This window comes from Astyanax mexicanus, chromosome 15 (assembly GCF_023375975.1).
Source record: "Astyanax mexicanus isolate ESR-SI-001 chromosome 15, AstMex3_surface, whole genome shotgun sequence".
NCBI lineage: Eukaryota > Metazoa > Chordata > Actinopteri > Characiformes > Acestrorhamphidae > Astyanax > Astyanax mexicanus.
Window position 1 is genome coordinate 19791274 of NC_064422.1, and position 22837 is coordinate 19814110.

General features: G+C 39.9%; 1 protein-coding gene across 2 annotated transcripts in view; it reads left to right on the top strand.

The window, feature by feature from the left end:
* Positions 1-22837, top strand: part of heatr1 (HEAT repeat containing 1) — a 37444-nt gene that overhangs the window by 9868 nt on the left and 4739 nt on the right. For both annotated transcript variants that reach the window (XM_049464629.1, XM_022669136.2), the window contains 26 exons: positions 35-243; positions 594-715; positions 1459-1653; positions 3015-3186; positions 3288-3436; positions 4391-4583; positions 4674-4846; positions 7314-7475; positions 8603-8845; positions 8946-9077; positions 10432-10535; positions 10641-10778; positions 11935-12050; positions 13022-13143; positions 13238-13366; positions 13458-13679; positions 15498-15627; positions 15820-15989; positions 16094-16146; positions 16246-16369; positions 17611-17751; positions 17863-18164; positions 19151-19301; positions 20585-20743; positions 20930-21064; positions 21171-21275. In XM_049464629.1, coding sequence (XP_049320586.1) covers positions 35-243; positions 594-715; positions 1459-1653; positions 3015-3186; positions 3288-3436; positions 4391-4583; positions 4674-4846; positions 7314-7475; positions 8603-8845; positions 8946-9077; positions 10432-10535; positions 10641-10778; positions 11935-12050; positions 13022-13143; positions 13238-13366; positions 13458-13679; positions 15498-15627; positions 15820-15989; positions 16094-16146; positions 16246-16369; positions 17611-17751; positions 17863-18164; positions 19151-19301; positions 20585-20743; positions 20930-21064; positions 21171-21275 — 4051 coding nt within the window. The remainder of the gene's footprint in view (positions 1-34; positions 244-593; positions 716-1458; positions 1654-3014; positions 3187-3287; positions 3437-4390; positions 4584-4673; positions 4847-7313; positions 7476-8602; positions 8846-8945; positions 9078-10431; positions 10536-10640; positions 10779-11934; positions 12051-13021; positions 13144-13237; positions 13367-13457; positions 13680-15497; positions 15628-15819; positions 15990-16093; positions 16147-16245; positions 16370-17610; positions 17752-17862; positions 18165-19150; positions 19302-20584; positions 20744-20929; positions 21065-21170; positions 21276-22837) is intronic.

Sequence of the window (22837 nt, forward strand, 5' to 3'; positions counted from 1 at the left end):
AAAGTTGGTTCTCTAAATGCTGCCGCCTCTGCAGGTTTACAGTCTTGAAGGAGGCTGTCCAGTTGCTTGATGACCCTCGTCTTAGTGAAGTCAGCCCTGATCTCAGAACCCAGATTGGCTGGGAGCTTCTGCCCTTCGTGCTGGTGACCAACCCTGAGGAATCTGCACGGCTGCAGTTGCCTCTTTGTGTGTCTGAGACGCGCCTAATGACCCAACATCCTCTCACCCAGGGCTGGGCTGATGGTACGCGCACACAGACACAATCTTCTTTTTCAAAAACTATTCTGATTACTCCTCCACGAGGCATGATACTTTTACACATTCTACAATTATGTCAGATACCTGTTTTTCGTTCATTGCTCAGCATAGGCTAGAAATATTGGCACACTGGATATTTGGGCTAAAAATTGTCTTATAATAATACATAACCAATTGATCCTTTAATCTTTTGTGTAGCTGACTGACAATTCATTTGAAAAATCATTAAAACAATGAATCTGATTCATTTTTAGCCAGTACTGATTGTGTGCCCCCTATGAATATACTATAACATAGACTGAATATTAATTGTGTTTGTTTGCCTTTGTTTAAAGTTCTGAAGGATGTTCTGCAGAAAACTCCTCCTGCTGCTGTCGTAGGAGTGGCCAGCCAGGTGCTCATCAGCACTCTGTCCAAAAACCTGTCCAGCATGGAACCATCGGCCAAACGCAACACTGTAAGAACTCCACTCATATCAGCAATGGCTTGGGGGTCTACAAACCCTGTTTAAATTACAAGTATTTTTCGCACTTTAAGGTGCAGCAGATTATAAGGTGCACTATCAATAAATGTCTATTATCTAGTTTATTTTTATATATTAGAGAACGGCCAGAAAAAATAAATTAATAAAATTCAGACGAGTCAGACAAGTCAAAGAAGCACTGAATTTTAATCTACACACATTTCTCTCCTGAAAATAGTCTATTTGAGTGAGTAAAGCAATTCAGTTTATTAACAGTAAGCTTAAATTTCCAGATTTCCACTGAAGCTTGAGCATTAGTGGCTAATTGTTAGTGGGTAATGCTAATGCTGCTCCAGCAGTGCTAGCCGGGGTTGGCAGCAGGCTACAAAAAAGCTAGCGCTTAGCGCAGTTAGCGGCTAATGCTAATACTTTTATAACGCTGCACTTCAGCAGAGTGGCTTTACTGCTCCTTACAAACTTACTGGTAAAATTCAAACATAAGGTGCACCGGATTAAAAGCCACACTGACGTTAAGTATTTTAGGTACGCCTTATAGTGTGAACATACGGTACTATAATTATTAGCAACTGCATCACATAATTTAGCATTACATGCAATATCTTAGCACCCCTCTAGAGTGAAAAAAAAAATAGTGCAAATCTCCATGGTTTAATAATGTTTGTTTTTGGATATCTCTAAGTTTACCTTTGTGTGTGTTTGTGTTTGTTTTTGATCAGATTGAGAGTCTGTGTTCGCTGCTGGCTAAGCAAGGCTCTGGTGTACGAGAGAGGGCTGCGTTCGTGGTTCTGAGTCACGCTCTCCTCCAGGCTCTGGACTCTCTGAGTGAGAGTCAGCATCTCCACACGGCCCAGACGCTCTTCAGCCTGATGGAGCCTGCGCTAAAAAAGTTGGACAAACTGGAACAAAAACAGGTTAATGCATGTTACTTACACATAGAGGCCTTTTCACACCAAAGTGTGATATGTTTTGCTTTGTAGCTCTCCACTCTCTATATTAATATCTACTCTTTCTTTTTCTTTGCTTCCTGTCTTCTTCTGCTCTCTTTAATTTTTCTTCCTGCGTATTAGCAGTAGTTCACAAACATAAATATATTTCATTGGAATTCAATGTGAAAGACCAACACAAAGTGGTTTACAATAGTGAAGTGGAAAGAAAATTTTGTATTGCAAATAAAAAAAACTGAAAAGTGCGGTGTGCAAAAGTATTCAATACTTTTTTCAATAAAACGGTCAATAGTTTGTGGAACCACCTTTTGCTGCATTTACATCTGCAAGTCTTTGAGGGTGTGTGTCTACCAGCTTTGCACATCTAGTGACTGAAATTCTTGCCCATTGTTCTTTGCAAAACAGCTCAAGCTCAGTCAGATTAGATGGAGAGCGTTGGTGAACAGGACTTTTCAGATCTTGTTTTGTCATAAACCGTTCCATTGTTGCCCTGGCTGTATGTTTAGGGTCATTGTCCTTATAGAAGGTAAACCTTCGCCCAAGTCTCAAGTCTTTTGCAGAATATAACAGTTCTTCTTTTAGGATTGCCCTGTATTTGGCTTCATCCATCTTCCCATCAACTCTGACCAGCTTCCCTGTCCCTGCTGAAGAGAAGCAGCCCCAGAGCATGACGCACACATAGCGTTTTGCATTTTGGCAAAAAGTTCAATTTTGGTCTCATCTGACCAGAGCGCCTTGTTCCACCTGTTAGCAGTGTCCCCAACATGGCTTCTGCAAACAGGACTTTATGATTTTCTTTTAACAATGGCTTTTAACAATTTAACAATTTTAACAATTTCTTTTTGCCACTCTTCCATAAAGACCACATTTGTGCAGTGCATGCTTAATAGTTGTCCTGAGGACAGATTCCCCCAACTGAGCTGTGGATCTCTGCATTTCGTCCAGAGTCCCCATGGGCCTCTTGACTGCATCTTCTGTTCGTGCTCTTCCTGTATTGTTCTCTCTGTTTTTATCTGTCCTGTGTTCTCTCTCTCTTCTGTTCTCTGTCTATCCATTTATATGTCTGTTTTATTCTCCCTCTTTTTCTATCTCTCTTCTGTTCTCTCTATAGATATTTTGTTCTCTATTTATCTATCTATCTATCTATCTATCTATCTATCTATCTATCTATCTATCTATCTATCTTCTGTTCTCTAACTTTCTGTCTTGTTCTCTCTTAATAAACCTTTCACACTCTAAAGTGTGAAAAATACAGTAATATAAGGCTATAATATAGACTGACTGTAAGGGGTATCAATATTACCATGTGTTGAACCTCTTCTCTCCAGCTTAATTATGATGGTGATGAATCTACGTTCCTGCCTGTGTACGAGGTGCTCGGAGACTTCCTGTCCAAACTGCAGACTGACGAGAACTCGGAGAGAGAGCACGGCCTCCTCCTCCTCGCTCTACTCCGACTCTTCATCACCGCTCTCAAATGCCCTGAATCCTCATTTAAACGTAAAGCAGAGAGATCATTCAGCTCTAAATTTAAATTGAGAAAAGTTAAGAGATTAATTGATTATAGAAATGAGTGTTGTACCTGTATTGCTGTGTTTCAGGTGATCGCTGGTGGAACCTGGAGAAGCTGGATGAGAGTACGTGCTGTTACCTGCAGCTGCTGTGCCGTGTGTTTGATGTGGTGCTGTCGGGGGCCAGTGAGGGACCGCTGGCTTCCTCTTTCAGGGCCCTCATGCAGCTCTTGCTTCAGGTACTGTAGTAGCAGACCTTTTTGTTGATTTAACTGTTAATATTGTTAATATAACAAAAAAACAGCTTCAGCAAGCAGTGGAATAAATGTGCACCTCGCTGACTGATTTATTTTTCTATTAAGTTTTTTTTTTTGCTGTCACATAGGGGTGCAATAAATAATAGACTGACAACCAAATTAGTTGGCAGTTTGAGAGGTTGATTATTTGGTGATGATGTCACCAACTCACACTAACCTTGAACGGTTTAGGATGCATGTGCGTCACAGACTGCATGAAATACAGCTGTTATATTTACAGTAGTTGTTCCCACAGTCTGGATGCAGAGCTGCAGTAGAAACATACAGACCAAGCTGCTGCCTGTCTCTTATAATAAACGTATGGATAAAAACTATCATAACTCTGCTGACAACTTTTACGGAGAAGTGGATTTCATTTTCCAGCAGGACTTGGCAAACTGGCCACACTGCCAAAAGCACCAATTGGTCTTATATAATATTCTAATTTTATGAGACACAGATGTTTGGGTTTTCGTGGGCTTTAAATCGTAATAATTAACAATAAAAGAAAAAAGAAGAAAACTGATAAAATTATAGATCAATCTGTGTGTAATACATCAATATAATATATGAATTTTAAATTTCGAACTGAAATTACTGCAATAATGTAACTTTTCCATGATCTTCTAATTTTTTGAGATGCATCTGTAGTTGTTCTGTGCACAGATTCTCCCAATTAAGCTGTAGATCTCTGCCACTTCCTACAGAATGACCATGGATTCATGTCTGCTTCTCTAATTAATGCTCTGCTTGCCTGGACTGTGAGATTAGGTGGATTCTCTAGGCTTGCCTTCATTTATACATCCATAAGGCTCCTCAGTTCACCTTCTACTAACTTAATTGTGACAGTGATTAACTCTTAATTCTTTTTTTCCTGTCATCTGTGTACGTTTTTAGGTGCACCTCAACGAACCAGAGCATCTCTTCAAGTTTCTGTCTCTGCTGTGGGGTTACAGCGCTAACCGGGGCGACCAGCTGGAGGTTCACGTATCCGCGCTGCAGCAGACCCGCGCTCTGTATGTGGCCAAGGCTCTGCTGACCACCGTACCTGTAAAGATACTCAACCTGCTGGCCTCAGCTTCCTCACCAGGTACTGCGGCAGCTCTCAGAATGCTCGTTAGAATGTACAAACACACCTATGCTTCCTCACTGATTCAGAATTCCTCTCTTCTGCCTGCAGTGGTGCCGTCTTTGCTGGCGTGTGCGAGCTCTGGGGTCGGGGAGGTGAGACGGGCGGCGTTGGCTGTGCTGAAGTCTCTCTCTGGAGTCACCTCCTCTCCGTACTGCCCGCTGGTGGAGAGACTGCTCAGTGCAGCCGAAGAGCTGATTGCAGACCCAGCTTACCTCAGCCAGGTGATTATCCTCTGTGTACCTTTTTTCCAGAAAAGCAAAACAAGCTGTAAGAAAAGAGAATTCAGCTTTTTATGTGAAATAATATTGGTCTTTTATTTCTCAGCTTCTCAAAACTAAAAAAATTGGAATTAGGACATTTAGAACAATGACATTTTTTTGGTTTGATTTTTTTCTTTTTAAATAAAAAAAACGTATTCTGCTTTGTTTTAAACTTATGATATTTAATTAGTTATCTATCTATTTATTTGTGCGTTTCTATTTATCTGTGTGTATTATCGCTGTCCAGTGAAAATAATGCATCTCAAAAAAATTTCAAATTCTCTATAGTAAACTTAAAAGAAAACTAAAAACGGACACAAATGGAAATCCCTGTTTTTATATTTAATATTATCCAGACTGATCTCTCAATTATTACTTATTTATAATTGTTTTTCAATTATTCTTTTTGACAACTTAAAATAACCTAAAATAATTGCCTCAAAAAACTATTTTTATTTTTTTTTTAGAAAACACATGGCTATTTAAAAATTAGTAATGGTTTAGGATTATAGTTTACCGTACAGCCGAGCAGCAGAACCAACCAAACAATTAATAATGTAGCAAATATTATTTAAAAAAGACAGAAAAAAAAATATTTTAACAGACACAAACTGTAGAGCATTTTTGGTCATTATATGTTTTTTGAATTTTACAAACATAGCAGTTGTATCAGAACACATTTAAAATCTCTCACCAGGTTAACATGTTACATGAACTGAAATAGATAAATAAAAAATAAGAGTAAGACAGGGCAAAATTAAATTAAATACATATATGATACAAACGAAAGAATCGCAGGTCGTCGCATATTTTCCAGACTGATAACCAAATTTTTCAGAATTCTTTGTGTCTACTGTGGATTTCAAAAGCGAATTTCTCCAATAGGAGAAGGTTTGGTACCTGAGTCAGCCACATATTGAGTGAAGGAACTTTTGGAGATATTCACAGCAGTAAAATGCATTTTTTGGCTAGATATGATAAGAATTCCAAGAGTTCCAAGCTTCATTCTCATTTAAAACCATATCATGGCTGTAGTTCAGAAGATACAAATATGGTGACAAATATGACCATTTTTATCCAACATTTTTATAAGAAGTTGATGTACATCTCTCCAAAACATCCAAACATCTTATGAAGGCGTGTCGGTGTTGGGTAAAACCTGTATAAAAATTTAATTTTAATTAAAGGTCACCTTCCATCGTTTTTTCTTTCATTTTAAAATGTCTAGTTGTGGTCTCTAGTATGAATGAATGACATGTGAGCCGTTTTTGTAAAAAAAAAGTGCTCAGGTGTCTCTGTATAGCTCTTTTTTAATGGACTGTTTTAGGGGTGTGTCCAAAATGACCGGATTCCAGCTTTGCTCATGAATAATCATACATGCAAACAGCATGCAAATATCTCTCCTCTGATTGGCTAGGAGCACTGCGACGCCCCTCCACCGCTCTGCCGCTCACTGCCTCCCACCTCCTAACTGATGAGCGGTGATGTTGCGTCGCTTCAGCTCCGCCTCTGGGAGTTTCTCGAGCCAAGGTGGGCTGGTCTGTGAGTTTCTGCCTACGTAGGCAGAAAGATAATTCAAAATTCACCCGTTTTTCGGAGGGGGGGAGGGGGGATTTCTTTGCTTAGCTCCTGCAGACAATGGGGGCTGCAAAACAGTTTAATGTGCAGGTGTACACATTCAACTCGGAGAGACCTACTGTATTCCACAAAAAACAAGAAAAATCGGATTTTCGCGGAAGGTGAGCTTTAAGTAGAGCTTTTTTTTACTGACTAAACAAACTCATTAAAACTCAATGAAAAGACTAAACAAATATGCAATAATTGTAGCTTATAGTCTTAATTACTGTGAAGTAAACATTATATCATAGGCAAGGCAAGTTTATTTATATAGCACCTTTCATACACAACGGTCATTCAAAGTGCTTTACAAATTAGAAAATACAAAGAGAAGTCAAATAAAAAAACATGTAAAAGAATAACAGTTAAAAATGGAAAAAAAAACTAAAATAAGAATAGAACATGAATGATTCAAACATGATTAAAACAAAAGAGAAGTAAAATTAAAAACATGTAAAAGAACATCAAAGAATTGGAAATAAAATAATTGGAAAAAAATAAAATAAGAATAAAGCATGAATAAAACATTAATACAAAAATAGTAAAAATGTAATAGTAAAAATAGTAAAACTTCTAACATGATATGAGCTAATTGGGGATGAGCCCTGAATCGTGGACAATAGTTCAGTAAAGTTAACCACCGTCTCTTGAAAGCTATTTAAATTGACATTAATGAGATAGTATGAAATAAATGCATGCAATGTACTGTAAACAGCAAGTTCAAGGTTAAGGCTTTTTATTAAATTTGCTTGCGTTGATGAAGGTGATCTTCTAAGTACTGTGTTCATGCTGAGTGTGTGTTTGGCTGCAGGCTCTGTCCAGGCTGTATGAGGAGGCCGTCAGTGTGAAGGTCAAGGGCAGGAACAAGCTGCTGTTGGCCATAGAGCAGCTGTTACAGTGTGTGCAGGCTCCCGACTGCCCGTCCTACATGGCCAAGGTGCTGCTGCGAGAGCTGCGGGATGTTAATGGAGAGGTACGCTCACACATACACACACACACACACCACATTCTGATTAGGATGAGGCATATACTGATGCTGATGCTTGAAAGATGTTTTTTTGGCCATCTACTACTCTTCTTGTACGGTTTCATGTTTTAAAGTATGCATATTGTTTGATTTTGCATTTCACCATGATGTCCCAAGTTTTTCTGGTATTATAATACATTAATAAATTATTATAACTAATCAAAAGAATATTGAGATGATTAAAACAATACATTTTTACACAATTAACATCAATAAAATAAATGTACTGTATTTTACGCACTATATGGCACACTTAAAATAATTACATTTTCCCAAAATTTTATAATCTTATAATCCGGTGCACATTATATATACATTTTACCAGTCAGGTTGTAAGAAGCAGTAAAGCAACTCTGCAAAAGTACAGCGTTATAAAAGGGTTTCAGTGAAGTTTCTCCAGCACCAAGGCTGGATCAGTATTAGCGTTAGCTGCTAACCGCAGCTTCTGCAGCATTCTGCAGCTTCGTCATTCTGGCTGTTAGAGCGCCCCCTGCGTCTTTTTTGTGAAAACACAAGTACAGGAGTACAAGCTGTAGCTACATTCTGTGGCTAAATGCCATCCTCAGCTCTCACTTACTGTTACTAGCTGTCTTTGTAACATGAAGTCAATAATCTGCTCTCATAAACGACTGAGCTGATGGTTGTACCCTAGATACTCACTGTTACTGAGAATTTCCAGTCGGATACGCTAACTAAGGCTAACTCTTCAGCTTACAGTGCTGGGACTCTAAACGCATTTAGATTTTGCATTACCTCCTGGTTAGCTTTGCATTTCGGCTATTGGCCACTACTGCTGTCTAAATATCGGCATCGGCCATCAACAAAAACCCATATCGGTCGATCACTATTCATAATCACTCACGAAAAAAACTTTGGGTAGAAGTTTTGAGCCTTCCCAAACACTTTAAGGCAAATACTTATCAAATACTCAATCAAATACTGCTATCCCATGACTTTTTGCATTTTGGCCACAGAATGTGTGCAGAGTTGGGCTTTTTTTTTTTTTTTTTTTTTTTTAATAAAATACTATGGTGATTTATGTGTATATGTATATCTCTCCCGCTCTCCTCTAGTCGGTATTGTCTATCCTCCTGCCGGCTGTGGGGCGCGTGTTGGAGCAGTGTTCTCCGGACACGGCTGTGTTCCTGCTGGACGAGGCTCTGTTTCTGCAGCTGCTGTTGGGGAAGTATAACGAGGCATCGGCTGCTCTGCTGTCTCGAGACGCTCGCAGCCTGGAGCTCTTCGTCACGGCTCTGCGCGTCTCCTCCAGACCCTACGAGCACATCCCCAGCATCCAGATCATCGCCCTGGAGCAGGTGGGTGCACTTTCATTTTCTATTGCTGATAACCGTACTATTAGACCTGTGTGTCAGGATGAATAAACGGTTGTGTTTTCTGTCATTCTGCTTAACCCAGATCACCAAGCCCTTCTTTGCAGCCCTGGATGATGAGAAGATCCAGCAGAGGATCATGGGAGTGATGTTTGATCTGCTGGTGGACACTAAAAGCCCAGCTGTCTCCCAGACCATCAACAGTGTCTTCAAAGCAGTGAGTGGGCACTAGGGTTTGTTTGGCAGCCAGTTAGTCTCACAATTACAAATTTTTAAGTTAAACCCTGCTCATTACTCATTAATAGGGCTGAATCATTTATCGTTTTTAATTGACATCGCGATTAGAATGCAATGGCAGGAGCTGCGATTTGAATTAGCCAATAGCCTGCTAGTAGGTGTATGAAGAATCAGCCTGCTCTTCCCGAGACGCATCACGACGATGTGGCACGTGTGCCGTGACGTGAAAGTGTTTGTAGTCCGTAGAGTGTTGGGGGTTGTAGTCTTCTGGCTCATTGGCACTATTTCCACTGACCACTGCGTTTAATATGAGAGCCCTGGGAATATTTCACGTGGAAAGAAGTTTAGAATTATATTTGATAAATATTTTAAACACTAATACAGGTTTCATTTAGGGTTTAATGGCTTTAAAAATAATCACAATTTAAATTTTGCCCAAATCGTGCAGCCCTACTTTAAATTTGGATGAGAATAATTCTGATTGAGTGAATGCTGGTGGCTAGCAAAAGTTTTAGAACGGCCTATTTTTCCCATTTTTGCCATTTAAGTTCTTCCGGTCCAGGCAATAACCAGAAAATCCAGTGCACAAAATTTTAAGAAAAACAAATTAACTAAAAGCTGGATTTATTTTTAATTTTAGTATTCAGAAAAAAATCATATATTGTGTAAAAAAAGGAGGGACTGTTTTCTAGCTGACAATTTATTGGTCAACGAGCCCACAGCTAGTAATTAATAATGTTTCCTACACCTTCAAAATCTAATGGAAACTGGTGAAAGCTGGTTCATTAAGAGGTCTGGCTGACCCACATGGCAACACCTTTAATTCAGCTAATACTAGACTAAGTTGTTGCTAAGATGAGAAAATAAAAAAGGAAAAATTGAAGAAGATCGCACAGCACTCTTATAATATACAATGTATTTATTTAACTCGTAGATAAAACACGAACATTTCGGCCCTCAGGCCTTCCTCAGTGTGCTCACCAGGCCTAAAGACAGAAATGTTCGTGTTTTATCTGTGAGTTAATTAAATACATTTGATATTATAAGAGTGCTGTCCGATCTTCTTCAGTTTTTGGATTATCCATTGCGGATTCAGCACGTGAGTCGTATTTGGGAGGGCAGCCTGTTTTTTGTCTTTTTTCAAAATAAAAAAGCAGCTTGTCTGGGCTATATAGCACTGCTAAAAATAGGCATGTTCTGAAACTTTTGACTGGTAGTGTATCTTATGAAAAAAAACTGGCATTATTCAATATAACCCCATGCCCATCCCTTTGTGGGCACATCGTTTGTCATTTCCTTTGGTTTCTGATGGACTGTGTGATGTTCTGTTGCAGATCACTGTGGATGCAGAGCTGGTGGCTAATGAACTGGCCCCCGTAGAAAAGCCTAAAGTTTCAGGAAGTGTTCAGCAGACTCGCAGAAGCAAAGCACAGCCCAAGTAAGCAACGTGAACCAAACCTTAATCAAACCTAACTGATCAAACCAGAGCATGATTACAGAGCTGCACCCACATCTGAACATCTTTCTGTTTTTCACCAAAAAGGAAAACACAGGAAGCTGTGCCAGAAGAAAGTGCAGTGTCCTGGCCCAGGGTCACCCTGGTACTGGAGCTCCTGCAGCATAAGAAGAAGCTGAAGAGAGCTCAGATATTGGTGCCAACACTGTTCAGCCTCCTCTCCAGGTATGATCAGCTGTAACTGCTGTAGTTTCACCCTGTAAAAAGAAGGTTGGGGTGCCTTAAAGAAGAACGATGGTGGGAAATTGATTTTCCGTGTAGTAAAACATGATTAAGAGTGCTAACCTTTGATAAATAGCACATCTTCGTTCTCCCACAGCTTTCTGAGATCCAGAATTTTTACTCTGTTAGTCCAAACATGCTTTAGAATAAATGATATGGGGCATATTGTGCCCCTGCAGATTAATTGCTTTTTACACTGTTATCCTGGCTCAAAGTGGCTCCACACCTCATTGGTGGAATCCAGAGAGCCCTGGCCTTTAATATGAGGCATTATGAATTTTAAAAAAGCAGAAGAAGCTTATTTGAAACCACTGTTTACACCCCATAGTGTGGCTTAATCTCTGGGTGCCGCTATCTTAAAGTAAAGTCATGATCAGTACAGTGACAAGAATATGCCCCATATCACCCATTCTAAAGGTTTGTTTGGACAAACTGAATTTAATTTCTGGATCTCTGAAAGCTGCGGAGGAACGGATGTGGTCTATTCAACAAATGTTAGTACTCTTTATCAGGTTTTACTACACCTAAAGTCAGTTTCACACTGTAGTTCTCCTTTAAAGGAGCACTTCACTTAAACCTGACTTGATCTGAAGTGTTATTGATACAAATGTAATTCATCTTTAAGGCTGATAAGCCCCTTAGTCAGCTGCACCTTTTCTATAAATGCTGTGCCTATTTCTATAAATAAAGTCAAATTGTGTTCTAAACCATGTCAAAAGCATCAAAAAAAAAAAAAAAAAAACTTGGTTGAGTGATGGACTCTTGAGAGGGATGTCCGGTTAGTTGTGTTAAGTCTTTACTCTGCTTCCTTCATGTGACCTGTTACGTTTACACATTCTACAAATATGTTTGAGGGAGATACAGATAAACAAAATAAAGAGAAGTGCCAGACTGACAACATTTGAAAAGCTCACAGAATAGATACTTTTACATAACTGATCCATTCCATCCATGGAATTTCAAATTCCATTTCATTTTATTAGTGCACTAGCATTTTGTGTTTAATATAAAATTGGTTGTGAAGATAGTAGTCTGTATGTTTTCAGGTAGATCTAGTTAAATTGCAAGTATGAAGTTTGTGCTGTTTTGTGCACTGCAGGTGTTTGGAGGCATCAGACGAGCAGGAGAACATGGAGTACACCAAGCAGCTGCTCCTCAGTGTCCTTCTCAACGTGTGTCAGAAGCTTTCCCCACAGGGAGGACCAATCAGCAAAGGTAAACAGGCCTACAGTCCCCTCCAGAAGTGTTGGAGCATTGGAAATTTTTTGCTAAATTACAGCCTGGCCTTCCTATTTACCTCGTTAATGGTGGTTTTCATCTTCTGGTAAAACCTCTGTACAGGACTCACCTGGGCTAGAAAACACACCTGACAGTCACATGTTCAGACAGAAGATGGTTTCTTCTGAACTGTGTATCAAATCCAGATTTAAATATCTGGAAATAAAAACTGAAATGTTGATATTATGTCTCATATTAATATAATATTTTATGTCAAATTCAAGTGTTTTCAGTCTACAGCAGAAATAATAGGTTTGATCTCATTGTTTCAATACTTTTGCACTAGAACTGTACATGCAGGTCCTAGTGCACTGAAAACTAATTTTAACTTAGGATAAATAACCATCATTCCTGAAAACACAGTTTCACTGCTTCACAGCTCAATTCTGGAGGCTTTGTACTCAGGGTTCGTACGGTCATGGAAAAACCTAGAAAAGTCATGGAATTTGAAAATAGCCAATTCCAGGCCTGGAGAGGTTTTGGAAAAGTCATGGAAATTTGGTCAACAAATCTTTGTGTTTCAGTTTATCGATGGAGAAAATCTATTTTGAGCTAAGAAATACGTCAGCTCAGAGTTAATTCAGTAATTTATCCCTACACAGTGGAGCTCTCAGGATCTCACACACATTTTATTATTAAAGATAATAAAGATTGTGTCTGTCAACATTTTGATCAGATTCATTTTAGACTGGATATATTATATTAAGATTATAGTTTTAGTTGATTTTTGGTTTTATTTTCCATGTTTGCACTTTGGTTAAAAGTGTATGTATAACCGCCTAACCCATACCTGGCATTGGACATAGTGCCAATATGTTTATTTTAATTTATCGGAGAGTCTTATTTCTATTGGCAGTACTTATATATAGAGGTCAAACTTAACAGAGGCTTCTCTGTTTCTGTTCCAGACATCCTGGATGAAGATAAGTTCAGCGTGGAGCTGGTGGTCCAGTGTGTGAGGACATCAGACATGCCTCAAACACACCACCACGCTCTGCTTCTGTTAGGAACTGCGGCTGGAATCTTTCCTGTGAGTAACACAGACGTCTTTTATTTGTGTGTGTGTGTTTAAAGTAGCTCTCATCTGTAATCAGTAATAATTTCATCTTCTTTATCACATTCAGGAAAAAGTTCTGCACAACATCATGCCCATCTTCACATTCATGGGCGCCAACATCATGCGGCTGGACGACACCTACAGCTTCCAGGTCATCAGCAGGACCGTGCGGACAGTCATCCCTGCCCTGATCCAGGTACATTAAAAAGTATTGAGATAAAATAATGAGTTTTATCACTTCAGAATCTCTCAGAGTCTTACCTGTTGCTCTTTTTCTTCTTCACAAGGCTCACGAGGCTGCGGGCAGTCAGTCGAAGGGACAGATGGAGGCTGTGGTGACCAGAATTGTGCACGTTTTCGTTGACGCTCTCCCACATGTGCCCGAGCACCGACGCCTTCCCATCCTCAAGCAGCTGCTGGATACTCTGGGACCGGACCGATTCCTCTGGGTCCTGATGCTGCTCCTATTTAAACAGCACACTGCCCTCAGCACTGCGGGAGCAGAGAAGGTAAATAAATGTTCTTCCTATAGTTCTTCATCATTTCATTGGTTCCACAATATATTGGAAACATTGCTTTGTGATTCTGGTCCATGGTATCACATCACAAAGTTCCTAAACAAGATTTTTCCTGGAGAACCCGGGAGAATCTCCTATTCTGTCACATTCCACAGCCTGATTTTACTGATTGAGGCAGGGCTAGATGTTGAACTTTTAGATTTGCACTGTTTAGCACAGTGTAGTTGGCACTTGTTTATTAGCTGTGCTAATAAAACAAAATAACTGTACACTGGGTTGAGGTATGTACTTTTGAGAGGGCTAACCGGTTAGTGGTGTTGCATCTTTACTCTTCTCCCTCCACAAGACATTACCTTTACACATTTTACTAATATGTAAGTTTAAGTGTAATAATAAAAAAAGAAAGAAAAGCCAGACTGACAACATTTTAGAAGGACTAGATACTGTTACATACCTGATCAATGATTATCATTATAGATGGAGTCTATCTGGGATTTCCAATTTTTTTTTTGGTACTAGCATTTTGTGTTCAATATAAAATTGGTTCTGAAGATAGCGGTATTATCCAGTTAGTAGGGTTAAATTTATTCATTCTGGTTCCTCCATGACTCAACTGATACATAGCTGATCGATCTTTCCATCTCTGCGATATTTCAGAATATGTTGAATTGTAAACCTTGTATCTTCATAAGTATCGTAATGCCTGGTTCTTGGCAACACACAACCCTACTGCTGTCTGTCCTCATCTTAGTCTTTGTTCTAAAGCAGGGGAGTCCAAACTACAGCCAGCGGGCCATTTGTGGGCCGTTTCCTTTTTTGGAGTGGCCCGCGAGGTATTTCAGAAATAGAATGAAACTTGGCCTGCTGTTAAGCAGGTTTTTATAATGTGAGATTCAAAGTTTGAATGCTAGGTGTCAGAAACGAGCCAAAGAGTCTAAAAGCGGCGAGAGTGAAGTTGTAGCGCAAAAAAACAGGCCAAAGAGTCTAAAAGCGGAGAGAGTGCACAGTTCTAGCACAGAAAAAGAGCCCAAAGAGTCTAAAAGCAGAGAGAGTGCACAGTTCTTGCGCAGAAAAACTAGCCAAAGAGTCTAAAAGCGGAGAGAGTGCACAGTTCTAGCACAGAAAACCGGGCCAAAAAGTCTAAAAGCGGAGAGAGTGCGCAGTCCTAGCGCAGAAAAACGGGCCAAAGAGTCTTAAAGCGGAGAGGGTGCGCAGTTCTAGCTCAGAAAAAGAGCCCAAAGAGTCTAAAAGCGGAGAGAGTGCGCAGTTCTAGCACAGAAAACCGGGCCAAAGAGTCTAAAAGAGGAGAGTGCACAGTTCTAGTTCAGGAAAACGGGCCAAAGAGTCTAAAAGCGGAGAGGGTGCCAGTTATAACGCAGAAAAACAGGGCAAAGAGTCTAAAAGCGGAGAGAGTGCACAGTTGTAGCACAGAAAAACGGGCCAAAGAGTCTAAAAGCGGAGAGGGTGCTCAGTTGTAGCACAGAAAAACGGGCCAAAGAGTCTAAAAGCGGAGAGGGTGCAATCATCAGTTTGAAAAATCTTAGTTTACACAACACTGTAAAAGATAGATAAAGATAGTGAGTCAGGTAAAATGGTGTGTACATTAAAATAATCAGGAAAATGTATTATTTAAAGTGGTATATTTCATTATTTGTTTTATTACAGAGTCTGTGGCCCGTGACTTCAAATATATTTCTCCTTTGGGTGCATTAAAACATGATAAAGTAATTACCTTTGATAAATAGCTGTCCTCCGCTCTCCCACAACTTGAAACCTTTTGTGTATTGATGGTGTTGATGTCTGTTGTAGGAAGCAGCTCTGGAGCGGGACCAGGAGTTCTGGATCTCGTTGTGTTGTGAGTTTGAGGTTCAGGAGCAGCTCGCCTCTCTCATTAAGATCCTTCAGTTCCTCACAAGTCTACCAAAGGACAAAGAAGAAGGTAAGAGCTTCATCACACGTATATTAGTGCTTGATGTATATGATATACTGTATGTACTTTAAGAACTAGTGAACAAATCTCAGCTTTTGCAAGTAAATTAAACACAATTGAACTGTAGGTTTGCTGTATTTAGGGTGTTGGCCTGGTGTGGGTAATTGATTCATCTTTGTTTTAACGTTTTCTTCTCTATAGTTACGGACAAAAGGAGGGGGAGGGGAACAAGAGGACAGAAGAAGGAGGAGAGCACCACAGATCTGATCTTCAGTGTGGAGACCCACAGTGGAAAAGAGCTCCGGCATTTCAAATTCCTCTCCGTTTCCTTCATGGCCCAGCTACTGTCCTCCAGCAGCTTTGTAGGAAAGGTGATGAATAAAATCAAATCAAATCTGTCTTTAATGCTGTGGTTTTGCATAAATAAAGAATAATAAACCTCAGGACTAAATGCTGGTATCTTACTCTAATTCAGGTGGCCGATTGTGAGGATTTGACTGAAAAAGCTCTGCAGAACCTCCAGCAAAGGTAAGAGTCTACAGCACAGTGTGATCAGTTTGGTTGTGACGATTTCTCTGTGTCACAGCTAATGGTTTCTTCATGTTTATAATACATGTGTTTATTCAGTCTTTTAGAGGAGAACCTGCGCTACATTCACATGGTTGCTCAGTGCGTAGAGGAGAACGCAGACCAACCCACCACCAAGTTCTGGAGGGCACTGCTCAACAAGTCCTATGATGTCCTGGATAAGGTGAGGTTCTCACACTGGCGTGTCTATACTGTAGATACGGCACATTTTCTAAGGTCATGATATAGCAGTGTGCAAATTAGAAGATGAACAAGTCACTGTGTGAGCTAAAGAACAATGCAGAGCTTTCAAACATGAGAGAGGTAGTTTTTACCAACATCTCACAGTAAGAACTAGCCATGCTGAAGTACAGCTTCCAAACATGGTGGAGGTAGTTTTTACCAACATCTTACAGTAAGACCTAGCCATGCTGAAGTACAGCTTCCAAACATGAGGATGGTTGATTCACCAACAACTCATTGAGTGCTGGCCAGACTAATGTAGAGCTTCTAAACCTGGTGGAGTTTTTTTTTTTTTTTTTTTTTTACCAACAACTGTCAGTGATAGCTAGCAAGGCTAAAGTGCAGCTTAGATAAACAGCTCAGTGTGAGCTAAAGAATAATGTAGAGCTTCCAAACACGGTGGAGGTAGTTTCACCAACATCTCACAGTAATAACTAGCCAGGCGGAGGTACAGCTTCCAAACATGGTGGAGGTAGTTTCATTATTGCAATGGAGTCAGGCTTTGAAGCAGATAATCAATTCACAGTGTGAGCTAAAGAATAATGTAGAGCTTTTATACATGGTGGAGATGTACAATAAGAACTAGCCCTGCTAAAATACAGCTTCCAAACATGGTGGAGGTAGTTTCACCAAAAACTTACTGTGAGAGCTAGCCAGACTAGTGTAGAGCTTCTAAACATGGTGGAGGTAGTTTCACCAAAAACTTACTGTGAGAGCTAGCCAGACTAGTGTAGAGCTTCTAAACATGGTGGAGGTAGTTTCACCAACAACTTACAGCAACAACCAGTCAGACTAAAGGCCAATTTATACTTCTGCGTCAAAACTACAGCGAAACCTTCACATACCCTGCAAGTAGATTCAGCACAGGACTATAAATTAGCCTTAAAGTGCAGCTTCTAAACATGGTGGAGGTAGTTTTTTTAATTACTGGTGTTGGTATAGATTTATCAGCCTGTTACAGATTGCCTGCGTATGGGGTAATCTGAACTATTTGTACTCTTACTACTCTTTTTGCCAGAATTATATATAAATAATCAGGGCTGGAAAATAAATTTTCATTTTGATTTATAGAAAAAATGTGCAGAATGGTTGTATAAATAAATACTGCATTTAAAACATTTTCCCTAAGCTAAAAATTTAGAACAAAAATAAAAATTAGCTTTTTTTCCCCCCTTTCTACAGGTCAACGCCCTTCTACCCACAGACACCTTCATCACGGTGGTGCGTGGGCTGATGGGTAATCAGCTGCCCTCAGTGAGGAGGAAGGCGATGGATCTGCTCAACAACAGGCTGCAGCAGAGGACCCAGTGGGAGTCGCAGCAGGTGTGGATCTTCTTTCAGACTGATCTTTCTTCAGCCTTTTTTTTTCTTGTATTTAGTTCTGATTTAAAGATTTAAAAGCCATTCCTGAGCTGATGTCTGACTCTGTCACAGGTGGTTGTGCTGCTGGAGTTAATCAGTGACCTCCTGGTCATTGTGGGCCATGGTCGTGTCCAGCCAGAGCGACAGGAGGAAGAGGAGCAGGCCATAAACCGCCAGACTGCGCTCTACAGTCTGAAGCTGCTGTGCCGCATTTTTGGCACAGGCCACCAGGAGGCGTTCCTGCCAGTACTGAACAGGACGGTGGAGCTGGTGGCGAACCCGGAGGAGGAGAGGAACGTTATGGGCAGTGCGTTGCTGTGTGTGGCTGAGGTCACCAGCACCCTGAAGGCCCTCGCCATCCCACAAATACACAAGTATGAAACATTTTTTAACATATTTTCTTATTTTTATTTATTTATTTATTTAAAACGTATTAGGCTGATGGTGTTTATTTAAAACGTATTAGGCTGATGGTGTTTATGTGCCTTTAAGAGTGATATGTAAATTCGCTTTGTAAATTGGCTTCTTTATTTAAAAGCATTAAAGATTATTGTGGCTTAGGGGCGCTGAGTGGTCCAGCTTTTTAAAGCGCTGCTGCTATGAGCGAGAGGTCGCAAAATTGGCCCTGCTCCCTCTGGGTGGATAGATGGCGCTCTCTCCCCACATCACTCCAAGGGTGATGTCTGCAGCACAGGGCGTCTGTGAGCTGATGTATCGGAACAGAGTCGCTGCGCTTTTCTTGACTACTCGAAAAAGTGGTGGCTCTGACTTCACATGTATCGGAGGAGGCATGTGTTAGTCTTCCCCCTCCTGGTGTGTTGGGGCATCACTAGTGATAGGAGGAATCCTCCTAGTGAGTGGGCTGGGTAATTGGCCGTGTAAATTGGGAAGAAAATGGGAAAAATTAGGAATAAAACTATTAAAAAAAAATAAAAAAAGATAATTGTGGCTTTTCATATGAAAAATAACCATGCTAAAAATACGGAATGGTATTAAACCAGCTAAGAACAGCATGTATTATATTCTAAATGCTGATATTCTGGACTTTTATTCCCAGGCCTACCTATGTCATGTTCTGTACACTGGAATACTGGACAACCAACAACAGCTTAAACCAGCATAGTTTGTTAATAGGTCGTTTTTGTTTGTGCTACATTATCAATACATGGCATCAAATATAAATATACCGTATTTTATGGAATATACGGCGCACTATCAATGAACGACCCTAGTTTCTGGTCTATTTTCATACATAATGCGGGTTTTATGGCACTGGGGCGCCTAAGTAAACAAAACTGTTTTGATTAAAACTGTCAGTCAAAACTAAATGATCAATTGTGTGTCCGTCTGTCTGTCTCAGGTTGATGCCGGCGGTCCTACAGACCCTGCAGGAGCGTAAGGATCTGCTGTCTAATGAAGTGTATCTGCTGAGTGCAGTCACAGCCCTGCAGAGAACAGCAGAAACCCTACCACACTTCATCAGCCCGTACCTTAAGGACACCATATCACAGGTGACACACAGCCAGAAACACCAATTTTGTATAACATTGTCTTAACATTCTTTAACATTACTTATACATGTGCTAATACCAGTCTGATTCACTTGTGCATGACTGGTTGGTTCATGGGCCTAATCCCATTTCTCTTTTGTATCCCTACCCCCTGTTTTGAGTGTTAGATTGAGAAGGGGTGAAATTCTCCCTCTAAGAATTGGGGCAACCCTTTATGCACCTGATACAGATGTAGCTATGGTATAGGAGTGCAGCGCTAATGTTCAGTAACCTAAATGAAATGATCTTTTATTTAATTTTATTTTTCTGTTCCAACTTCCAGCCTCCGCTGTCTGTTGTATTATTTAAGGTGGAATGGATAAGTTAGTTAGCTAGCTAGCTAATGAGGCTGAGACGAACTACTAGCAAAATGTTAATACTTGTTATGAAAGAAATGGCCATAACACATTGAAACCACACATAAAGCTATGGTTATATAATGGTTATCATAGCGTATTTTTCGCATTATAGTCCGTAAATTAAAAAAAAAAAAAAATTGTCATTGTGCCTATTTATCCAGTGCATTTTATGTATAAATTTTATCAGTCAGGTTGTAAGCGGTAGTAAAGTCACTCAACTGAACTACAGCGTTATACAGGAGTTTCAGTTTAGTTCTCCAGCATAGAGACTCTAGACTCGAGCAGTATTAGCATTAGCTGCTAACTAGAGGTGAGTATTATCACCTTGTAGCTTGCTGCTAACCCAGGCTAGCTCTGCTGGAGAAGCATTAGCATTACCCGCTAATCACGCTAGCTCTTTTGCCATTTAGAGCTGAGTATTATCGGACTGTAGCCGTCCAGTTTACCGTGTTAAATTAAGCTGCATGAGGCGAACCACTGGCTAATATACCCCTGGCTTACAGGAACAGTCAGGGTTCCTCAATGTTGTGCTGTCCGCAGCATTAGCCACTAACTGCAGCTAGCTTAAGTGGAAATCTGAAAATCTAAGCTTACTGTAGATGTCATGTAGCCCTAATACTCCCCCCCTACCCCTTCAGCCTAACAACAATCAGGACACCCCTAACCCAAGGTGTGTGCATACACAAAACAGAGGAGTAGGGCCAAGGGGTGAAATGGGATTGGGCCTAAGTGTTAAAAAAGAAAAAGTGCTTGTTACATGGTTTTTACTGTAGGGCATCACACTCACCAGACTGCTTCTTTCTACTAATATTTCCATAATAAACTGCTTGTGTTTGCGTACAGTAGTATTGTGATGGTCTCCTGACGCTCTCTGTTTTGGAGCAGGTGACTCGTCTGGATCGGGTTGCCAAGCGTCTTTCCTCCTGCCCTCAGCTGGCCATCAGACTCTCCTCCCTCAGCTCAACACTGGCAACTAAAGTGCCCTCCAGGGTCCTGCTGCCTACCCTCGCCAAGTGCTATGGCGGCATGGTGGACTCCCAGCAGGTGCGTGTCTGTGACTATGTGACCATCCAGTCTAATCTAGTGAAGCCTTTAAAAGCTATTATAGCCATAACATTGTTTTTATTAATTATTTTATTATTAAAATCATGTGTTGCTTTATACATACAGCAACAGTATAAACTAGATATAAGGAATTTCTGACTAAGTGTATGCATTATCTTGGTTCAGAACCGTCTCGGCCCTCTGATGAACATCCTGAGGGAGCACATTGGTCAAATGGAGAAAGAACAGTTTACCTCCCACCAATCAGAGCTCACCTCTTTCTTCCTTTTGGCTCTCGACTTCCGCAGCAAACACTGCCAGGTAAAAAATAAATAAAAAATATCAGATCAGGCCTTCCTGTACAAATGTACAGTGTATGTCTGATACAAAAACATGAAAAAACATATATTCTGGTCTGTTTGAACAGGGAGATCTGGAGAAAACTGCAGAGATCGAGGGTTATGTCATAGACTGCCTGCTGGCCATGGTTATGAAGCTCTCAGAGGTCACGTTCAGACCTCTGTTCTTCAAGGTGAGTTGAAACTCACTTACACCCACAGACATAATTAACAACCAGAAACAAACTCAGGTAAATATCAATGACAGTAAAAATCAGTAAAAAGCATTGGAGAATGAGAAAAGCAACTCTGAACATTTAATATTTATATATTTTGTTTGTGTCAATAAATGTGTTTTGGGCTCTAGTGTACCGATCTTTCCAAACTGCACTCTGGACAAGTTCTAAATTCACACTTCTAATGGCATTGATGACACATTCTTGGCAAATGAGCAAAATGTGGTTTGACCAGCATAACAGTAATTGTTACAGTAATGATTTTCTGCTATATAACTCATAAAAACACAATTTCACATATTTGTTTCTATTTTATGTATTTTTGCATGTTTAACTAAAAATAACAATAATAGTAATAACATAAACAATAAAATAACTTAATATAATATTTATTATTATTATTATTATTATTATTATTAAGTTCTAGAAACAGTGGGGTGCATCTAAATTGTATGTGCCCCAGCACAAGTATTCTGATTTAGTTTAATTTCAGTAGATTTTAGTCATGTCATCTTTAGTCATGTGCTGATTAGACTTCGGTACACACATTTAAGTAATTTCACTGTTTCGTTTTTACTGTATTTTATGGATTATAAGGTGCACTATCGAGGAATGTCTATTTTATGGTCTATTTAATACATAAGGTGCACTGGATTACAAGGCACATTTTAAGCGACACTAGTCAGGAACAGGGGTGTTGCCATGTTTTCCTTCTAATTTAGCAGGTCTCACCACTGGGGGCGCCTAAGTAAACAAATAATAAAAAAAAAAGTAAATAAACTGTAATTCTTAAAAAAATGTTAGTGATTTTTAAAGTAGAAGCAGATGGATCTGGTACAACTTCACTGTACAACAAGGTGCTTTAAACCCTGATGAAGGCCTGAGCGCCGAAACGCGTTGGTTATTTTTGTATTGTCAATAAATCTGTAATTTTCCAGTCAACAAGTGCTGCTGGTTTTTTACCATTTTTAGTCATTTTTAAAGTCAAACGAGGACTGAATGTTAATCCACACAGATTTCTCTCCTGAAAACTGTTTATTTGGGTGAGTAAAGTACTTCCATTTACTTATAGTAAGCTTAGATTTCCAGTATTTGAGCATGGTTAGCAACAGCGCTAGCCGCGTTTAGCAGCGGTTAGCGCTAGTAAATGATGCTGAACAGAGCTACACTGAGGAACCCTGAGTGTTTCAGTAAGACAAGGCATTATCAGCTAGCGTTTTTCCCATGTAGCTTGTTTTAACATGGTAAACACGCAGACTACAGTCTGATGTACTCACCTCTGAATAGCGAAAGAGCTAACGCTATAGTTAGCAGCTAATGCTAATACTGCTCCAAGAAATTTCACTGAAACTCCTGTATAAAGCTGTACTTCAGCAGAGTGACTTTACTGCTCTTTACAACCTGACTGGTAAAATTCTTACCGGATTATAAAGCACACTGTCAATTTTTGGGAAAATTAAAGCATTTTAAGTGCACCTTATAGTGAGAATAAATGCTGGATATTGCACATTAATAAGAAT